Source organism: Epinephelus fuscoguttatus, linkage group LG16, assembly GCF_011397635.1.
Source record: "Epinephelus fuscoguttatus linkage group LG16, E.fuscoguttatus.final_Chr_v1".
In the NCBI taxonomy this organism is placed as follows: Eukaryota; Metazoa; Chordata; class Actinopteri; order Perciformes; family Serranidae; genus Epinephelus; species Epinephelus fuscoguttatus.
The window spans coordinates 15,080,483-15,102,702 of record NC_064767.1 but is presented as its reverse complement, the minus strand read 5'-3'; the positions used below and the strand labels follow the sequence as shown (position 1 = coordinate 15,102,702).

Here is a 22,220-nt window from a genome sequence, read left to right as displayed (position 1 = left end):
TGCACGCTGACCTTTTGATAAATTAAATAAACTAAACTGAACTTAATCCTCCACTTTGGTGTTAGTACTTTTACTTCAGTAAAGGATTTGAATACTTCTTCCACCACTGGTGGAATATCAGTAATCTGGATAGTGAATAATCTGGCTAACTGCAAAGAAGAGCTGCACAGATCTCACAAACTATTCATTTACTCTATTTTTCATCTTGTAATAGCTATGTGGATTTCACACGCTGCATCAGAGGTCATTTCACATGTTGTTTGAGCTTATGGTGAACCAGAGGCCTTGTTGTGGTACTTTTTGGAGTCATCTTGAGCTCTCTGTGGCTGACTTGAACACACTGTACATGATATGATATGATGTGCTATGATCTGTACCTGGAGAGAGAGAGTTGGAGGCCACTGGAAGCACACCGCCCGCAGGGCTAGTGAGGACAGCAGCACATTGGATGGACATGCTGAGCCGGTAAAAGCCCATCTCACTGCCTGCACCATGGTGTGCAAACAACCGCTGAGAAACCCTCAGGCTAGATAAGGAATCCTTTGAGCCACTGACTCGAGTGACCTTGAATAAGATTTGAACAAGATTTTCAGGATCAGTGCTGTCAATTAACCGCTGCTATAAGCGACCCTGGGTCCCCACAGAGCCTCTGCACCATACTACATGCTTGAGAAAACATATTAACCAAGTTACAAGCTAAAAGAAAGTCTATACACTGGTAAACTAACCTGTAAGTTGTGATCATCGGGCATTATCGAGGTAAACTGAGGCTGTTTCCAGCTCACCCACAGGGCTGGGTCTCTGGCCATGTTGGCAGCAAACGGTTCATAGCCTTCCTGCAGGCCACACACACTAAAGTACTGCAAAGAGCCCACTTGGCGGCCCAGGTTCAGCCTCCCCACCTGGTTTACCCCAATACTGACCACAGGCAACAGGCCTGGGGAATGTGAGGAGAGAAAAGACGCAAAATATCTCAGTCTGATAGATATATTTAAGTCTTGGATACGGATGGACTTTCTCAAGGGGAAAACACTGCACCACTAAAAAAAAAAGGTTGTCTCGATTTATTATCTTTCAGTTTCATATTCAGTAATTAAATGAAAGTCACTTTAAAAGGTAAAAAACAACTCTCCCTCACCGTCTCTGACATCAAAGTCCTTGGCAGCCAGCTCTGATCCTCTGTCATTAAACAGCACCTCTCCATTGAGCGTGACCATCATGGTGTGTTCAGCCATGTCCACCAAGCAACCCACCACATCGCCTCTCTGCCACTGACGTCCCAGGGGTTCAACGCCCTGATGGTACCACTGAGCCTGAAAGCAAAAGGGAAAAAAAGACAAATGTAAAAGCTTCAGACAGAAACAGAAAAAGAGATGAAAGAATCAATATAATATGGAAATAGTCCAGCAGAAACAGTGACTGCACCTAGCATTTAATCAGGGTTACACATCTTAATTATAGCTGTGCTTTTGGTCAAGCACAGAGTTTAATTTAGATGATAGTGTCTGGATATGCAACTTACACACACTGAATATAGCTTTTCTGTTTGGCTTTCAAATGCTTCATTTTAATTCCTCTCATTAGACAGATATTTTACAGACAAGCATTATAAGGCCACAGGTCTGTCTCTGTCTGTCTGCTCTCCAAAACATCCTCTGGCATCACTAATGATCACACAGCCAGTTTGTAAAAAGAGTTTGACTTTTTATTAGATCCAGTTATATCGTAATTCTGTATACTGTGAGAGCAAATCATGAAATGTCTAAGAACTCTGGGAACATAAAGTCACTTTATATTATGACAGGAAGGAAAAATCCACGTCTGGGCTTTAAGGTGGAAACAGACAACGTTTGCCCTCCATAGTGTCTCTAAGTGGTGTTATTGTTGGCACCATTCGCAAAGACAACCCGATCACTTTCTGTTTTCTCAGAGCCCAGCAGCTAACAAAAACACAGGACACACTGCATTTTGTTTTTCACAGTTACTTTTGTTGTTCCATTGTTCTGCATTTCTGCTACTGGGGATAGTAATAGCAGAGAACTTACACTCATACTGTCACAGAGAATTATGAGATGTGCCTGTACTTATGAAGGCAATAAAATAATGATGAACAGAGCCTCCATAGTCTGAACCAAGACAGCAAACTCTTTGTTTCCCTCCTTAGGTTCTAACCTTTCACAATAAAAACCTTAGACATATACAGTGCATCACTGCTTACCAGAGGGAACTTTAATTCACTCAGATCATTTGCTCAGAAGACACTCAACAAAACATCTTATAATACTCTTTGGTAACCGGGGATAGCTATCCTTTTCCTGTTTTGGCTGCACACGGTTGAAGCACTTCCTTTGTGCCACAAAACGAGCCTTTGTTTTCCCAGGGGATCATACTTGGTGGCAGACAGAGTTGGATAGTGAAAAGGACGCATATAGGGAACCAATCTATATGCTAATAGTGTCATTACTCTGTAACCTTTACATTGTGCAGTCCACATTTATTTCTTTATGATAGGCTAAAGTAAAAAAGTTATCTATTTCCACTTTTACAAAGTCACACTGTGATTTGGGCTTGTTGGTCATGGGGCCACAGTAGGAACAGTCAAATTCAAATATCTCACCTCAGATCCATCGAAGACGTACGCCTGATCATCTGAGCCGAGCTCTTTGTCTGAGGTACAGCCCGGTCGGGCCCAGCCCACTCTCATATTCCCAGCTGTCACTACTTCAAATTCAAAGTACCACTTCCCTCGGGTGACGGAGTATGATTTGTCTGGTCTGAACACTCTGCACTTCTCCGCAGAGAAGAGACATGGATTTGATAATGTGGCTGTAAACCCAAGAAACAGAAACAACATGGTTATCTGCTAAAATAATGAGTTTTATTAGTTCAGTTGATAACAAACACACAGTCTTATTATTAGACTTATACAGATTATTCTATACAGGCTACAATGAACATAAGTGATACGAACTCAACTACAACTGATTGGATTGACGACAGGGCTTTGAGACATACTGCGTTCCTGGCTGAGAGACTCCAGGCTGTAACCGTAGGCCAGCAGGGTACAGACAGCCTCTCTGACACTCTCCCTGCCCACTCTCCTTCTCCTTTCATCAAGAAGGCTGTAGGGCACGAGGTATGGGCTCCGCTTCGCTTTCACATCCTAAAAATACAGATACAAAGAGCAAAAACGGGCGCTGACATTTGTCAGAGAACAGTATCAGTGTTTGTGTTGCCAGAGATTGTTGCTATGTGCATGTCTGTGTGTTGTGACTAAGAGGCAAAGTACAGGGAATACTTTTTCATATACTATAGCCCCAACACTATCTGAAAACAAATTCTGATTACGGTTACAGACAGTATTATGACTGAAAACAAGTTGCTCAAATGTAATTTCTCCACAGCAGTATCTGATGAATGCAGTACTGCAGCACAGAATACAAACCTGTTGGGCTCCATAGGTCCAGCCCTGTTTAATACGCTCTCTGGCCCATACATTGTGATCATTCTCCGCCAGCAAGTTAACCACTTCCTCATGGGCTGGGCTCAGAAGAACCTGGCTCAAGTCTACTGGGGCAGGTCTGTAGCCACTGGGCTGCTCATACCTGAGAAAGGAAATAAAAAATAATTGGACATGAGTGTGTCAAGATTGGAAATGACTTTCAAAAACGTTTTGTAAAATGAGTGGTTATGATGTAGTTGTGCTTCTAAAGTATTCATGAGCAAGTTCATCAGAAGTAGAGCTTCCCTAGACAAACTCTCTATTAAAGATTTAGCATGAGGCAACTCACATGTTGGGCTACAAACAACAGTGCCCCACCCTGACAAATTGAAAGCCCCCAATTTTTTTCATATGTGGAAGGGCTCCAAACTATAGACTATTTTTTTCTTGTGATTCCTGATAATAAAGCTGTGCCATCTTGCAAGACCTCACCACATTACAAATTTTGTTCTGAGGTGCTCTCTCCTGAGGTGGAATTTTTTTTCTTCTCAGATTGTTTCACTTGGTAAAATTACACAGAACCCCATCAGTGAAATGATGGTTATTTTCGTCTGCTTCCAAAATTGGTTTACTTATGACCCCTATGATTCATCTTGCGCCTTAGTTTGATCTGAATAAGTTGTAATCAGGTACAATATTTCAATAATTTGCATAAAAAAGCAAAGATTATAGGAACACCAAAATAAGCTGTCCTATTTGGCAACCCCTCAGAGTTATCTTGTGACCCCTTGGGGGGTCCTGACCTCCAGGTTGGGCATGCTGGACCCATTGGTGTGTGGACTACCATTGTGAGGCTTTGACTTTGGCATGCTGGCTGTTGCCATCTCGGTTTTTGAAGCCAAAAGTGACCATGTTTGGATGAGAGGTTGGAGCTGTGGAAGGATACACATTGCTACGCCTCTATCCTGATTGACAGGTCATAATGGAAGTGACTTGTCAATCATAAGAAAGCCACACCCTAATGCATACCCTGCTTAATTGTTTATTTTACTCTAAATGAGACCATAACTTGCAATATAAGCATCATGCTGCATTGGAGAAGAACTGAAACTAGTAACTGAGACCATGAGCTCATTAGGAAAATGTTTACTGAGGAAATAAATCAAGTGAGAAGAAGGGTCATATTTTCACAAAGACTTCTTTCAGTGGAGTCGCCCCCTGCCGGCTATCACAAAGAATGCAAGTTTACAGCACTTCTGCACTGGTTTCACTTTTCAGACCCTGAGGCTGTGTCCTCTACATTGATAAGGTCTGTGCTCCAAACAAAAAAGCAATTTAATACAATAGTAAACATGTACGTACTTGGTGGCTAGTCTCATGTATTTGACCCTCTCCTCAGTGTAGTCATCAGTCAAACCAATGTGGAAACCGAGGGCGAGAAGAGTCCTTCAGGAGAAAAACAAGAATATTCACTCATCATGAAAACAAGCCCCATTTAAAAAACTTTCAACATTGTGTGTAATGTATGGGGCAGGAAGTAGACCTCACCTGAGGGTGTCCTGAGCCATCTGAAGGTTGTGGTTCCTCTCCTGCTCTGCCAGCTTGGAAAACTCCACAAGACAGGGATCATGCTTCTTAACTTCATCTCTCACCTGTTTGACAAATGCTGATATTTTTTAAAGCCGCAAGTAAAATAGAAGAGAGCTGGACCAGTAAAGTACAATTCCCTTACGTAACATGAAAATATGACTTAATTTGTGTTTTTCTTACAGCTCCATGTGTCCATCCAAGGTCAATCTTGTCCATTGCCCAGAGTTCATGGATATTCTCAGCCATTTTTTCACGGACATTCTCAAGTTGTGGAGGCAATACCACCTATGTGGGTAATATGAGTCAATTATAATTTTTGTAAAATAAAACAAAAGTAAGAATTATTAAAAAAAAAAAAAAGTCTGTGTAACTGTGCTGTTTTTTTTTTTACCTTGCTAATGTCTACTGGTGTGGGAGTAAAGGTCACTGGAGTAGCAGGTACTAAGGGGCCAATAAGCTCTCGTTTCCCCTCTCCATGATCCAAGATGTATTTCTGACATGGCTCTAACTTCAGCTTGATTCTTGGGAGCAGAGCTTCAGAGCACGGAGCAAATCCTGGTGGGGGCAAGAAGCGAAACTCTCCATGTCGTCCCCCAAAAAGAAAACGAATCCTAAATTTCCAGAAATGAGACAAAGAAGATATTTACATTATCTATTAAGGTCCTCAGAAGTCAAAAGTGTTAAGTTAGACAAAAATACATAAGAATGAGTGAACCACCAAATCTGCACTACTGACTTGACTCCAGCTGAGAAGCTGACCACAGGATAAAGAAGTCCATGAGCACTGAAGTTCTCCAGCATGCCCTGCACTGGGAGACCGTTGACCCGGAAAGAGATGCAGGGAGCGCTGAGGTCCAGACAGCAGCTGACCACATCGTCATCTTTCAGCAGGTGAGGGAAGGGGGAGCTTACCCTGCGGCCCACGCAGCCTGAGATTCAGGACACACAGCCTTTTGAAGTCATTTGAGTTCCCATTTTATCTTTTTTATTGTTACTTTCTACTCAACTGCAAAATAAGACAGCATTCAAGTGCAGCCATACACATTTAAGACTTAAGGATTTACCATACTTTATCAAATAAAGACCCAACAACTATAATAAAATGTAAGATTTCCAGTTTTCTGAATTTATCCTAACGTGGCATAAATAAATCTTTGATGTAGCAGCAACACTTTTGATTTCTACACTCACTGCAAGCATTAGTGCTGCTGCTGCTACTGATTTATACACCCAATTTCTCCCAAGCAGGCTGAAAGGAACCAGTGGTAACATGTAAACAATGACTGTCTGTTATTTGAATAGCTGCTGAGATTTCAAGTTTCCCAAACAAGCAATTAAAAAGCGTCTGTTTTGTTGAATTCCTTTGTTGCTCATTTTACTTAGGCATACTAAATCTCCTGTATATGCCCTTAATGAAGCCCAATGAAATGCACTAAGATAAATTTGTACCATTTTGTAACATCTCTAGATACTGTGTTTGCCTCAAAAAACTTCCTAGAATATGTGAAGCAATAACAATTGTTTAAAACTGTTTCTATTATGCAATCCCTTTTAGTTTGTTAGATAATTATAGAACACAAATCAACACTGTGTGAGGGTTTGTAAGTGTTTCCAGCAGAAGTGTTATCACACCCTGAATTCTAAAATATGTCTCTATTTCATGTGTGTATTTCTGTTGTAGTACGTTGCTGACAGTTTCTGCTGGTCTGTACTCTTTATAGATATCTTGCATTCCTAGATCATAGTTAAACTCTAAAGGCCACTAAAAACTCTGGAACTGCTCACTACTGAGTGCTCTGAAAAACCTAATTTTATTTTATTTCAGTAAGTGAGTTCCCCAGTAGGACTTGTACTGTACACTGAATCTTGTACCTCGTTTGATCTCATCCTCACCTGACCACAGATTCAGCCCATCAAAGCCGTAGGAGCAGAGGTCGTCTCCCACCCCGTTGCCTCCCCAGCCTTTACCTCCCGTGGGCCTGGGCTGATAGCCCTCAGTGCGAGCCCAGCCAACACGCAGGTGTGTGGGCTCAGATGTGAGGAAGGAGTCCACATGATCCACAACCAGCTCATAGTACCACCTCCGATGCTGAGCTGAATCTTCCCCCAAAGCCAAAAAGATGTTTGGTCTCATGCTGTGGTGGAATAATGTGCAGAGTACAGAAGTCAAAAGAACAAAAAAGACAGAGGATAGTGGTGTCTTTCTTTGGTAAGATTTGTTAGATTTGATTATCATGGTTTTTAGTATAATATTAACTTGAAAGACATGAATGGGTCTTTGAAATTACAAGAAATGTTAAAAAACTCTTTAGCAATAGAGCACTGTAGGGTTCCTTCAACAAAAGTCAATGAGATTTTTTTCCAGTGGATTCTATATTACTGCAGAACACAATTTCTTTTGCAAACAAATGTTTATAATGCTTACAAGTTTGTTAAGCAAGATAATCTTAATAAATGAACACCACTTCTACAACATTTTTAAGATTTTTTTGGGACGTTTTTGCCCGTACTGATAGAGCAGCTGTAGGTAGACAGGAAAGGTGGGACAGAAAGAGGTGGAATGACATTAATGATGTTAAGCTGTGAACAAACTACACCACAGTTGCATGACTTCAACTTCACCACTACTAAGCTATCAACATAACTACAAGTGAAAATACTAAAAAGTGAAAAATCTACAAGTTGAAAAGTTTAAGTAAAAACAGTTTGCAAGAGAGCACGTATAAACACAACAAGTACGTAAAGGCGGACCGGTGAGTAGATGAGTTTCCGTGTTCGGTGTGATGACATTTAACCTCCTTGACAACCTCTGTAGTCTCATTTAGGTACATGCTAGCATTTATTGTTAACCTTTTTAAGACACAAAAGCTTCAAAATTCACAAATGGGGTATTTACTGATGTATTCTATGGAGTGACGTCTGCGAGCTAGTTCAGGCAGTTAACTCAAGCTGCACTGATTCATACACACGTCATATGTCACTCCCCATATGTCATCTGCAAAACACACCGTCCTAATTTGGCTCGCTATTTAACCTGCAAAATCTTCCAAGCTCTCCCTTTGCATTGTCTATGCCGCTGCTGCCCTGCATCAGTACTTCCGTGCTCTCCTTCAGCCCCACCTCCACCCCAGCATCCACCTGCAGGCTCCAGCAAGGGGGGAAATATTTAATCACCACTTCCCAATATCTCATATAAACATATCTGTGGGGAGCAATGGGGTGCCAAACTCTAACTACGTTCTGCTGTTGAAGTAAACATTTAAATGTGAGTTGTCTGACTGAAATGTTAAAAAGCATTGTGTGCTTGTGTACCCACAGGATATAAGGACAATCCCACTCAAAAAATGAATGACTTCGAGATAAGGGCAAATGCTAACTCATTCTTTAGGTTTTCTTTAGAGCATGAAATCCTGAGAAAAGTGAAGAATTAAATGCAGTGTATCAAAAATATTGACAGAATGTCTCAACAACTGTGAGGAATTCAGGTTGGAAAGGAAGGCTGGGTATGTATGACTGGAGTGAGTAAAGCAACACTGACATTTGCTGTACCAAATAGAATAATTGAACTGAATAGAAAATAACTGAGTAGACAGTCTCTGCTAGATGCTTGTTTGATTTCTAGCTTGCTACCCTCTGTATGACCACACTGCATTTTTCTTATGCAGAGCTTTTGGTACTCTCTGCAGTCCACACAGAGCACAACTCAACTCTCAGGAGAACAGCACATTCACTGTTATAAATATATGAATGAATGAACAAATACAGAACCAGGCTCTTCTAGAGGTTCCCTTCAATATCACTGCTGAAACTAAATTACCAGAGATAATTTGGAGGCAGAGTATGACACACAGTAAGATGGAGAGGCATGTGGGCAAGAAAATCGCCAATATGCTACTGGCATTAAGTCTGGCCGGTGTCTTGAGATTAAATGCCAGTTCATATAGTGACACTAACCTTGCCCTTGACAGAGTTCTCATGACAGTGAAGACATGAGGGAAGACGGAGGGAATTGAGAGAATGGGAAAAGGACGCAGAGAGAAATGTGTGACCTAGATAAGATGCTAGAAGAGATTGAATAAAAATGGATCAGAAGGATGGATAAAAATAAAAGAAGAGGAAAAAGGGCATCTGGATGAATTGACAAAATAGGATACGCAGAGAGGAGACGATGGAAAAGAGAAAGAAAAATTGATGAGAAAAAGGAAATAAGAATGAAAGTAGATCTGCAAATGAGACATTAAGCTGAATAAGAAGTAGAAGTGATAGAATGAGAAATGGCTTGAGGAGGAAGAGAGAGCTGGGGAATGGACCGAGCAGGTGTGAAGAATATGAAACAAAATAAGCTATAAGGCCCGAGGAACAAAATGGGCTGCTGATAGAGAGAAACATGATAAAAGAAGGCAGCTGCTGAGGAAGAAAGGGCAGATGGACTGGAGGAAAAAAAAAACAAGCTGAAAGGGAAATGGAAACTGCCTACAAGCTTCGACTGGCACAGTGGGCCAAGATATTCAGAGATGAAATATGATGAAACTGGATAAAAAATGTCCAAAGATTAACTCTGCGAGCCATACCACCTTAGGCAGAGAGCAACTTTTCCAAAATCTCACTGGAAGAGGCTGAGACGAAGACATCTGTCCCCATATATCAACATTATCGGTCTGATCTTTTCAGGAAAAAAAAACAACTGAAGCGACGACAATGAAGCAGACAAATAATTCTTGATTTACCTAAAGTCTACCAGAGAAAAAACAAGCGCTGTAGCCTGCTGTGGAGAATCCTGAGGTGTTTCTTGTGTCAAGGATGTGGACATAATTAGAAATAGACTAAGATGCACAGCAGTGAGCGCTCTACAGTTGACAAATGGGGTTCAGCTAAAGAAATGCATGGGTAAATATAAAAAGAGCTAAAGAAAGAAAGCCCTCATCCAGTGATTCTCAAGAAAACAAGAAAACAAAAAAACAAAAGCAAGGTCAGAGTATGGGAACATGTTCTCCATGCAACCCGCGTGATTTTTAAATGTGCTATTTTCAGATATAACAAAAAACTTTATTTCTACTTTTGATATATTCTGTGTAACTTTTTGACTGATTTCTGTGTATGGCAAATGGCACAAGCAAGTATTAGAGACTCATCTAAATGCAGAGGAATGACTCAGAGACACAACAAGTCATTATATTTAGAGAAATCATCCCAAATTGTACCTGGTGACCTGATTAGCCAGACGTGTTTGGAGCAGCAAGTCTCTGTCTGGCAGCAGATTGTCACAGATGAGGTTCTGATTGGACCGCACAGCAACACCATGACACACACACAGAGAGGACAGCACCTCCAGCACCTGGAACACAACCTGTCAGTGCTTAATCCAGCAACAGCTCGGTAAATAAACACATGGAAATGATCCAGCATTAGGGAACAGGTCAAATATCATGTCAGGATGGCCTAAGAGAGTAACAGATGAGTTTTTCCAAGCTCAGTTGGGAGAATAATTATTGGCATTATAAGTTTCTGCAAACTATGGATATGTAACATCTGTACGTTTTGTATGCAGCAGATATGTTTAAACTTATTGCTTTAATTTTATGTTGCGATTATGCTGTGGTTAGAGGTTACATATAAAAACCACTTGGTTAGTTAGGAAAACATTGTGTTATGGCATAAAATACCTGGTTTGGTTGCAACAAACATGGCTGGAAATATCCCAAACTCTCATTAAAAAATATCTGCTTTTGTGGGGAATCCAGTGGCTTAGACGTTAGAGCAGGCACCCCATATACAAAGGGAATGTCATTGCCACAGCGGTCACAGGTTCGATTCTGGCCTGTGGCCCTTGGCTGCATGTCATCCCTCTCTCCCTCTCTCCCTTTCACAAGTACACTGTCCTATCTAACAAAGCCCCTAGAAATTAAAATTAAATAAAATAACCACTTCTGTTGGTCTCAAAAAACACAAACCTAACCATATCCATGGTTTGCAGAAACATTTAGTGCCAACATTTTATTCTGACAACTGGGCTAATTCTAAATTTAAACGAGCTATTGCATGTCAGCCAATAAATGAAGAAATAACATGGTAATAATTACAATTACTTGTCATTCAAGATTCTCAAGATTTTTATTTCAGAGACACATGAAAACCTTGTAAACATTACCTTGTGGTTGCATCCATGCTTGTCAAGAAAAGAGATGATGGAACGAATGTGTCCTTCTTTGATGACATTGATTGCTTCAGGACTTTCCACGAGGACACAGTGCAGAACCTCCAAGACTCCTGTACATATATGCAATTGCTTATTACTTTAGGAAAGTATTTTGCTATGATGCTGTGACAACATATGATAACTAATGTCAGAAATAATGTGCAGCATTTAACAATGTGTAAGAGTATTATTTCACAACATAATATCACCAATGTAACAACTCAAGCAGGTGTACCAAAAAATATGAGATCAACATCTTTAATTTTCTGAATTATTAGGAAATTAAAAACAGGATTCTTAATGAAAATCCAACCAACCACGAGAGGCCTCCAGACAGTCTAGCCTACTAATCAGCCAGTCTAGAGACCCTGAGAAATGTGCACAGTTCACACGGTTTCCTCGGATCAGAGCAGCTAAAGGAGAAAAAGAAGGATTTCATAAGAAAGCGTATTGAGGATCAACAAGACTTAGGGACTAAGATGCAACACAACCCATGTATTTCATGCAAACTAGCTGAATTTACACCACTTTTTGGCAATTCATGGATCATTTTCAAGATATGCATTTTTAATAAAAAGATATTTAAAAAGGTTATTATCAGCATAGGAGAGGAAAAAGAGGAAAAATGTGAGTCTGTGCTAGTAGGTGATCAATGTTGTGGTGTCAGTATTCAAAAGAAAAAAGTGGTATTGTGACATCTATAGTGAGAGTGTGTTAATTCTCACCAAGTAGCTCATAGAAACGGTTGAGGATAGTCTCCCACTCTTCTCCTGTGTCACTCTGAGCAGCCTCAGCAAAATGAGATCCACTACTATATTGGTGCAGACGGTCAATACAATCAAGGACCAAATCTATCACACCCTGAGAAGTAAAGGGAGTTTACTTGTAGAACAAACATATCACATGTAGAGTCAAAATCTTCATTCGCACACTGTTTTACCTCTTCCTGGAACATGTTTTGTCGATTCTTTAGCGCTGTCATGTTGTTCTGTTTTGCTTCATGGCCTAGCCCATCCAGTGGAGGCTGGAAGTAGCTTATTAGATCCTGCAGACTACATGTCATTATCTCCATTGGCAGGCTAACAGATGTGACGTTTCCTTGTTGACTAAAACCGTCCAGTTTCCTGAAGACAGACAGATAGTGGTTACTCATGCCACCAGAATTCCAAATCTATCGTTAAAAGAAGCCAGTGTTTGAGGTCTCTATGTGGGGATCTTCTGTGACACTGATTCGGTATGTAATCCTCATAAAACTTCTAAGGATAGAGGGTGTCATGTACAGATTGTAAAGCCCTTTTTAAAAATGTACTGTTGTTTTTGTTTTTAAAAAACAGAAAGTTTGAGCATCTGAGCCGCAAGTTATTCCATATTCCAGAGTTTTCTCTCAGTGCTTAATTATGCAGTTGCAGCTTTTTAAAAGCATGGTACTATTCCCATGGTGTTTTGAAATTTTCTGCGGGTATTGCTATGATACTGTATACCACAAGAAACTTCTTTAGATATTCCAAAACAGCCAAAGTCTGTGGTGATGTAACTGGATAGATATTTGTGTGTGCGTATCTGAAGTGTAATACCATGGCAAAGCTTGTACGTAGTCATAGTTTTTATTTTTGATACCTTAATCAAGTATGATTTGTATACAACGCAGACTTAAGCTTGACAGATAACTGTTTTTTAAGGCCTATAAAGCCTACTTGATATATGAGTTTTAAAATTTCAACAACCATACATCAGCCGGTTGATTTTTATTATTTTAAAGAAATGTGATCAAGATACAAACTGAGTGAGACATTTTACAGTCAAAAAAAATCAGCAGTCAGTTCTCTCTGGTAGACAAACTATGAAACGTAGACACTGTTTCTAAATTAAAAATTAAAATTACCTGACCTAGTTTTACATTTCTCTACTGCAATTTCGTGTTACATATCAAACCTGACACCAGTACATCTGCAATAAGCTAATATCGGTAGATTTATTGGTCAAGCTCTAACAAGGACAGCTAGACAGCTGCAAACAACCACCTTTACTCAGTCATTCATGGAAACTACACTGATTATGGAACATTGTTCCACTGACTGAGGGTCTAGACATGGCATCTAGTACCTGATAAAGTGAGTGAAGAGCAGAGTAGCACTCCGGATGAGTCTGGCAGTGTGAGATTCTTCCCTCTGAGAACGAGACAGCGTCAGCCCATCGTCCATATGACCCTCGCTGTGTAAAATGGCCTGGAAACGCATAATTTGCAATCATGTAATCAGCATTATCCTTGTGGTTAATCAATATTGATTCTGTCTCTTAAAATAATCATTTTAAATCTAAAGGTTTACCTTTCGCTGAGACACTCCCATGCGTGTAGAATGGGCATCAATGGCTTGGTAGGTGAGCCAAAGCCCAGAGTCTACATGCTGAACATAACAAATGGAGTCTCCATACTTGATCTCTGGGATCCCCATGCCATCAGCATTCGTCTTTGTGCCTGTGTCAAGCTTTTCCTGTGAGCAAAATTTTATTGTTGCACATATCACTAACAGATGTGTTTCTCTGATAATAAACTGACTGCACTTGTGACCATCAAGTGTCCAATCCAAAGAAACTTTTGGATTATGAATTAACAGTAGCAACCTTAAAAAGTTCACTTTATCTCATATGACTCCTGACCTTCGATGATCGAAAACAGAAGGAGGTTGTGTTGATGTCAGCCTTGTCCCGATCAACCAGATGCAGGCCTTTCTCCTCTGTGAGACCCAGGTACCTCCCGGTAGTCACATGGCAGAGTCGGAAAGGCTGCCCCCAGCATGTATGCCTGCCACTCCAACTGTGGAATGTAAAGAGCATCATGTTTTTAGTTGGTTTTGTTTACCTTTGAAGGAAACTGAACATTTAGTTTTCCCTCTTTATTGTTGAAATGGCAGGGGAGCAAACAGGGGGCACACAAACCTTCTGGGCCAGTGATATTAAATATGGTTTGAGCCTTTGAATTCTGGGCGGTGCTCTGACATTGACCAGCAGCAGCATGTGCAACATAGCACTGACTCCCTCTATGAAGTTAAAAACAATCAACTACTGTGCTTTGTGAGTGCTTTTTTCTGTAAATGACACTAAAAATATTTTTTTGAATTTAATACTGCTTTCCAATATTAAGTTTAAACCTGTAGTGGTTAAAACTACCATTCATTCATATGAGGCTATTAAACTGCTTTAAACTCAAATAGAGTTGATCATTATATCTGCGTATACTTACACAACTCGCAGAATCTCCAGCCTCCAGAGAGAGCGGGCATGGCTGGAGACTGATCCAATCTCATAATGCATCATCCTAAATTAAGAAAAACAGACATGACTACAGAAGCAAAGGCTATTTTGTCTCACTGACATGACAGAAGACCGGTCTTTTCAACTGACCTTTGCAGTTCCTCTCCCTGCTCTGTGGATGGGACAGTCAGATATGCGTCACTGTGGCTGTGGAGTAGTCGCAATGTGTCGCCCCCATTCAGGTATCCTAGAATTAGCACAACAAATATAGGCATAATCTACACTGAAAGAGACTTTTTACTGCTTGAAACAGGCTGTAACTGGTATTCAAACAAGGGTAACTACTCTGAGCTAAATAGCAGAAAGAACAAAAAAGCTGAGTACATTCAATATCATCCACACTCGTAAGTACACCCCCGCCCCCCATGCCTCAACAGAGCTGGCCCACTCCCAAGGGTCTGAGGATAGGCTCTGCTAGAGGCCACAGGTATCTGCAATGGGCCAATGCCCTCCCAAGGGTCCAAGTGTGGCCCAGAGCAGCTAAACAGACGAGTGCAAATGAGAGAGCTAGCAAACCCAGTCCAACTGACTGGCTCCACCTGAGCCCCAGAAGCCCCACAGGACCTTAGAGGGTGACTAGAGGAGCCAACTCAACTGTTTTTTGTTTTTTTTTTAGTTTTATTATTTAATTTTATATTATTACATCCGTTATTATGTATGAGTAGTATTATATATTATCATTATGCTTATTTATATTACGTATTTTTTGTATTTACTTATTTGCCCAGTCCTTCTTCTCTCTCTGGTCTCTGCTTTATCAGCTACAAATATGCACACACTCATGCACATATACACAAGTGCCCCATATAACCACCCTCAGTGCAGTAAAAACAATGAGTTTGCATATCTGCAACAGCAAGAACACTATTATACTTGATCACTTTTGTTTGTTTTGTCCTGTTTTGTCTATATTCCCGTCTACATCTACCCCCATGAATGTATTATACATCACTACCTTGACTTTTTGTACTGCCCTTTGCACCAATAATATAGTAAAAATAAATAAATAAATAGAAAAGGGTAGCCCCGTTGTTATTAAAGGCACAGTTCTAACAACCTGACTGTGGCTCACTGCCAACAACAGAGGACCTCACATGTAGCTGGAAAATCTCTTTGACCAATCACGTCTTTGACACAACAATCAGTTGGGTTATATCATCTTAGATAACGAGAGTTTGTTTTTCCAATATGCTTAGAGAGCAAAAAGAAAAGAGACTTTCCTTGAGCAACTCCGCCTCCAGAGCAAATGGGAGCAACACGCCAGAGAGTCTGCTGGAAGGCTGCATTAACAATCAGGCTGTCACTCCAGCTTTTGTTGTCAAATACAGCTCCCGAGGACAGGTGCTGGGAAGAAAGACAAATGGGCTCATCAACAATGAATACAACTTCTGATTTTTGAACAACAATGGCTGTTATCATAAACAATTATGCTAATCAAGAGGCAGAGAGAACACAGATTGCCAACTACCGAATGAAGTCTGAGGAAATTAAACCAGTGACATATAAATAGTGGTGTCTGATTCTGCAAAGCTCAGACGAAAGCTGAAGAAGGAATGTAGCGGAGGAAAAAACACATTCAATTTACCAACTTCAGACGTTTAATTAGTAGTTCACTATTTCTTTTAAGAGGTTAGGTTAACAGATTGTTTTTCATCTAAGCATGAAAACTTTATTTCTTTACTGTCTCACCAGATATCTCTCTGAGGAAACATTGACCAGTATGAGGTCATCTCCGACGCGCACTTTCTCACCCTCTGATCTCTGTCTGGATGCTGGGTGGACGGTCCACCAACATGCCTCACCTGAGCCACACATACAGAGGATAAGTTTTTGCTGCTCCACATGACATAAACAGAGCAGTAAAAAAATACAAACATCTTACAACTGTCATCGGTTCAATAAAAAATTCAACACCAAATACCTGCTTTATTCTCTTGCAGACCAACATCAAAAGCCAGCTTGTCTGTTGATGATTGAGATGAAGACAAGCAGCTGAGATACTGGGAGTGAAATAAACAACAAAAATATATTTCAGTAAACATATGAACAAATATTTTGAGAAAGCTACTAAAACTGACTGAGCCCTTCTGATTTATATCTGCATTTTAACAAGATGACTCACCATGCCGCTGTATGAGTGTAGGAACAACACCGCCTGGCCATATAGAAGGGTGCGATGGCTTCCTCCAGCTCCCACCTGTGAATCACATTCACATTACTGAAATCACAGTATGAGTAAACACAAAAACTGTAGTGTGAACAGTGAATCAACTAAAAATGAAATAAACAGTTGTTTGTTTGCTTGTTACTTTATGTTGACACCAACTGTTCCAGCTTTACAGTGAGCTTTATTTGTCAGTGATATAAGACTGTGTTAACCTTCTTGCTCCTGATGAATCAAAACACTCTAAATAAAGTAATAAAATCATGGCTTATATCGTGGTGGTCAACAGTTTACAGAGTTGTACAGTTAAGTACAATAATGCCACATTTCCACAGCACATATGGCTCCTCTTAACTCAGCTCACTCTTTTTTGGTTTTCCATTTTTGAATAGCTGTGGATAGTACCTGGAACCCAGTACTTTTTTTGGTATCACCTATGTCGAGGTCCCAAGTGAGCTGATACTTGAAGGTGGAGTTAAAACACTCAGATCACTGATTGGTCATGCATAACTGTTACTAGTGCCACACAAGTAATCCTGCACAAACCTGCCATTTTTAAATAGCCAAGCTACCATCAATAGGGACCACAATTTTTTTATTCACTCCTTCCACATTTTTTTTTTTTTAAAAAAAAAAAGCAGCCTGCAAAACCACAGCACTGCCCCACCCTACCCGCAAACATATGCGTTAATTACTGACCTGAACCTGACCCGCAAACCAGAACTGAAAGTTTCTGGTAATGATAATTACAAAGCCTTCTTGCTGGTGGCTATATGTCATTTCCAGCAAATGTCACAATATAAAACGTGTGATTTCTGTTTAATAAGTACAAGCAGAGGAAGACAACAGGCACTCACACATCTTTTAAGTGGTCATGTCTTAAGGATGATCTTAAGTGCACAGCTGATAGGTGCATTATTTACATGATGTTACAAAAGTGCATGTTTATTGGATTTAGTGAGGACAAAGAGGCACTTGCTTGCTTACTGTTAGGACTCAGTGTTAGGCCTACATCTTTGCAGAGGGACACATTTTTACCAAACATTATGACCTGAGAGATTTAAATATGTCAGACTTGAACAGATATTCCTGGTCAAAAGCAGAGTTATGGTAAGTCTGAGCACAGCAGCGCTTATGATAAAGCTGCTTGATGTGAGAGAGGCAGAGAGAGGGGAAGAGAAAGGAAAAGAAGGTGGAAGTTGGATTATTGTACAATGTTTCTGTAACTTATTAAGAACTTAGTCAGAGCATTGTTTTTCACTTACTTACCACAACATTTTCTAACAAGCTTAACCAAACTGCCCAACCTACAGGTCAACCCGCGAGACCCGCAGGCTGTGGGTTAAACTGTGCATCACTAAAATGTACACTAAAGTGTACAAGTCACAAATCACAGACATTCTTGCTGATGAAAGAATCCAGTGAGTGTTACGCTGAAGATGATGTTACAGCAGTTTCACACAGCGACGATGACCTGACCGATGACGATGACGATCACCTTAGAATCCCACCTAAACTGAGAAGGTACTATCTGCAGTAGTTAATAAAATTTAAAAAAAGGACCTTGTACAAAAGTGAGTTGAGTTGAGTTGAGTTGAGTTGAGTTATGCAGTGGAAATGAGGCATAACATGTGTAATACCTTCAGTTACAAGTAGGGCTAATATGAGGTCAGTTTAACCTGGCAAGTGATTTTAGCTGTAGTATATTCAAAGTATTTTGGAAGTTTTTTTTTTTTTAGTATCTCGAAATTCCAATCAATTACTTGTGAATCTCACATAAATGGCAAATAATATTTGCTTGAGGAGTGCTGGAATGCGCTGGGAGAGGAAGAAAGAGGAGAAGAGACTCACCTCTGCACCCAGGTGTTCACTGTGGGCCAGCATTTCCTGCAGGGCTCGAACAGAGAGACACTGGTCTACAACAAAGCCACATACAGACAAGTCTGGGGGAACATTCTGGTAAAAATAAAAAGAAAGCAGAGCACGGGTCACTGAGGTAAGCTTCACATCTGTTGACTACCTCCACAGGCCAACAGTGCAAAGTGACATGGACCACAGCGAAATGGGAATTGGGCAGTCCAAATTGAGGATGAAATGGGGAAAATCTGGCACATCAAGAAAAAGACAAATACATAAATTATAAAACAAGATGCTGAGTAAGTGAGTAAGAAGCATTAAAATTGAATGAACTGTTGTGAAATATTAAATGTGATGAAGTTTTTTGTAGTAGGAAGCAATACAAAAAACTTTTAGATACTTTAGCAAAACACTACATAGACACAATTAGCAGACATGCATTAAAACTTAATGGAGAAAGACCAACAGAGGTCAACTTATCTTACAAACTTTTGTGTTTTATAAGTTTCTGATGCAGTTTGAATGTTTGATTACTATATATATATATATATTGGTGTTAAAATACAGAAGATACAGTATTTCTGTACAGGTCAAATATTCTTAAACTTTTAAGTGAATTATTTGTATGATAAACACATCTCTCTTTTATTATTTCAAATTATAAGAGTAACGAAGTGTGATGATAACTGACACTGCTCTGGCAATCATTGGGGTGATGCTCTTTACCTTGCAGTTAGAGGTGGGCTCAAGCCTGCAGAGTCTGCTGCCAAATCCCTCGGCTGCGAGACAGAGTTTCACATGTTCCTCCAGGGAGGTGACGGTGCTTTGCAACACCACCTCATCTCCCTAAAAAAAACACACACAGAGATGGCAGCAGTAGGGTCAAGCTCTCATGTGCATATAAGTTACAGATTGCCACATATAAAAAAGGCACAGAATGAGTAAAAATCAAACTCCAACAGGTTTGTTTGTGAAGGCCAACACTGATACAGATCAATTTTAGACCTTCATCATAGCAAAATAGCATACCAATTCAGTGCTAGTATGAATTTGGCCTTCAGGGTTCCTGTAAACCAACCCATAAATGTCTAAGAAATAAATGACAGAACCCCCAGAACAAATTATATGAAAATATACAGTACATATAAAAAGATGAGTTGTCATTTTTACAAAGGGCTCATAAAAATAAATGTAAGTGCTGAGTCAATATCAGCAAAGCCCTACTGTAAATGCATGTACAGTAGATTCCTCTCACCTAAAATTTATCTTATCTTCATTTAAATGCCAAACAGACCACGTCAAAGGAATTAGGCTTTTCACATCTATTTAAGGAACAGCAGAGAGGGACAACAGACGACTGGTCTCCAAAGTCCGGCAAGGACTACCAACACCTCTCCATACCCAGGCTGTGTACCTCCATATTGGGCAGATACTGCACTGTCTGACCCCTGATTCACCCTCCTTTCCACTCTTCCTATCAGCAGCACTCTGCAATCAGTCAAACACACTACCCAATGCGGAGGCACTGTGGGGCAGTCAGATGGCTAAAGGACTCAGCTCTTCTTCAAGGTACATTTGGCAAGTGAAAATTCACTGCACCACAAGACTCTGGCTGGCAATTGGAAATGCATGTTAAACCGGCTGCAACAAACTTTTGAAAAGTCTTGCTGTGGATTTGAAACTAACTCTTTTCTATATATTGCTATATTTTCCAATCTGTACATTTCAGGGTGATGTTATTAAGAGCAGGCTGGCTACCTTGCATTAAATAAAAACCACATCCACTAACATTACAAAGAATGAATAAACTGTTATTATATAAAAACCTTCAGGAACATAAAGCAGAGGTGCCATGTGACAAATGCCATGTTTTCAACCAGTGTAGCGTTTAGTTTCTGCTGTCATTTACTAACTAAATTGCTCCTAAGACCAGATTTGTCAGGATCTGGGTGGCTTCCTGCCTCAGCTGAGCAATTTCCTGGGGGAAACTGTGCATTTAATGTAATAATTTATGACACAGATATCTGCAGTTCATAATATTGTGGATTGATCTTGCAAGATGACTTTTTCCCAATCTGGGTACTGGGTTCGGTAACCCTCTGCATCACTGCCTGTATGAGTATGTGTTTGTCTCATATCCACACCAGACTCTCTCCATGTGACATGCCCTTATCAGAGGGTAAAGATAACAAGCTGCAAGAGGACAACTTACAACCCGGGAATTATGATAGCATCTTGCAGCGAGGATAAAAAAAGCCACTTGTGGTCTTCTTCTACTGTCAGTGACTAGACCAAACACAGTGATGAAGATAGCAAAAATGCTGCTGGGAGCAGTGCATTAAAAGTAAAGCATGTTTTTAATTAATACACATAACTGCATATTTTGTGTTACTTATAAACAAAACATTATCATTCAAAAAAGATAAGAAAATTAAATGTAAAACTTATAATTGAAATCCTTGGGCCATAGATCATAAGGTCACACTTAATTTTGATATTAAATTTGCTCTGCTTTAAGTCATTAAAAAGTACACAATATTAAGACTGAATCAATACAATGACCAAAAAATATCCAAGACCTGCCCAAGTTAATCTTGAAAAGGTGGACAGAGTTAAATTTCAGTCTATAAAGTTGTAAGTTAACATTAGCAAACATGTTGTTGAACACTTTTAAGAGCATTTACTTTTGTTATCCTGAGACACTACACTTCTCATGACTAGCTATACAAATAAACAGTTTTTAAGTCTGAATTTAGCTGCTTTAAAACAAAAATATACCACAATGAATCACCCTCTCCTATTCAAAGAGATAAATTAGGTTACTAACCGTTGACACATTTGAAGCTAGCTAGGTTAGCTTAGCTAGCTTAGCTTAGCTAGCTAACGCATCCTAACTGCCTTGACCGAAAAAAGTTACATACAAGCTATTTTAAAAAAAAATGGCGGACTCACCGTTCGGAGAAACTGGAATTCATCGTCACCTTCTCCACTGTCAGCCATTATTTGATAAAAACTATCCACATTAAACAGACTTGGACAACAATGTTGGTAGTACAGGAGGAGGAGGAGGACTAGAGGGAGGTGAAGGTGTCCAGCAGCCCAGCCGTTGGTGAGTGGGCGGAGTCTGCTGCATCCGGAGGTCTCGTGACCGCTCGTGATAAACGGATGCTATTTTGGCGGGACTACATTATGTTAAGTAAAGGAAGGTTAAAGGTCCAGGGGCCATATTGCTGTCTAGTAAAGAGAAAAATACTAAGAAAACTTAAATTTATTATATATAATATATTTATTTTTCTTAGAATTTACCCTTAAATTAATCTTGCAGTTATTGCTACAAAAAATGCACTGGAGGGCCTCTTCCAACACTTTATCAGTGAAAGTCAGAGATGTGAAGTTATGTCTCCCTTTATTTATTCTATAAAATCAAAGGAAGGTTGGACATATATGATGAAATATGGACAACAAATGTGAACTGAATACTGTATATAGTGGACTTTCGGTGTTCGGGAGTAGGAGTCCTTGGGAAGGGACCTCATAGCCTACTATGTATGTGAAGTTATTTTATTTGAGAACCCATTTCCTCTTTGACCTACTTTCTTTCCTGTTGTATTATTTATTCTTTTTTTGTTTGTTTGTTTATTTGTTTGTTTTGTCCTGTT

General features: G+C 39.9%; 1 protein-coding gene across 1 annotated transcript in view; it reads right to left on the bottom strand.

Annotated features, from left to right (window-relative positions):
* Positions 1–21,643, bottom strand: part of ryr2b (ryanodine receptor 2b (cardiac)) — an 84,136-nt gene extending 62,493 nt beyond the window's left edge. Inside the window, exons 1-29 of the mRNA XM_049600677.1 lie at positions 21,514–21,643; positions 19,288–19,407; positions 18,556–18,660; positions 16,663–16,737; positions 16,462–16,540; positions 16,230–16,342; positions 15,763–15,884; positions 14,631–14,729; positions 14,470–14,544; positions 13,887–14,043; positions 13,556–13,720; positions 13,332–13,453; positions 12,169–12,352; positions 11,954–12,089; positions 11,546–11,641; positions 11,181–11,299; positions 10,234–10,367; positions 6,926–7,167; positions 5,769–5,961; positions 5,424–5,643; positions 5,213–5,317; positions 4,991–5,094; positions 4,805–4,888; positions 3,446–3,605; positions 3,016–3,163; positions 2,618–2,826; positions 1,139–1,313; positions 729–937; positions 378–564 (exon numbers count right to left, since the gene is read on the bottom strand). Of these exons, the coding sequence (XP_049456634.1) occupies positions 378–564; positions 729–937; positions 1,139–1,313; positions 2,618–2,826; positions 3,016–3,163; positions 3,446–3,605; positions 4,805–4,888; positions 4,991–5,094; positions 5,213–5,317; positions 5,424–5,643; positions 5,769–5,961; positions 6,926–7,167; positions 10,234–10,367; positions 11,181–11,299; positions 11,546–11,641; positions 11,954–12,089; positions 12,169–12,352; positions 13,332–13,453; positions 13,556–13,720; positions 13,887–14,043; positions 14,470–14,544; positions 14,631–14,729; positions 15,763–15,884; positions 16,230–16,342; positions 16,462–16,540; positions 16,663–16,737; positions 18,556–18,660; positions 19,288–19,407; positions 21,514–21,561 (3,985 nt within the window). The 5' untranslated portion in view covers positions 21,562–21,643. The remainder of the gene's footprint in view (positions 1–377; positions 565–728; positions 938–1,138; positions 1,314–2,617; positions 2,827–3,015; positions 3,164–3,445; positions 3,606–4,804; positions 4,889–4,990; positions 5,095–5,212; positions 5,318–5,423; positions 5,644–5,768; positions 5,962–6,925; positions 7,168–10,233; positions 10,368–11,180; positions 11,300–11,545; positions 11,642–11,953; positions 12,090–12,168; positions 12,353–13,331; positions 13,454–13,555; positions 13,721–13,886; positions 14,044–14,469; positions 14,545–14,630; positions 14,730–15,762; positions 15,885–16,229; positions 16,343–16,461; positions 16,541–16,662; positions 16,738–18,555; positions 18,661–19,287; positions 19,408–21,513) is intronic.
* Positions 21,644–22,220: the final 577 nt, after the last annotated feature.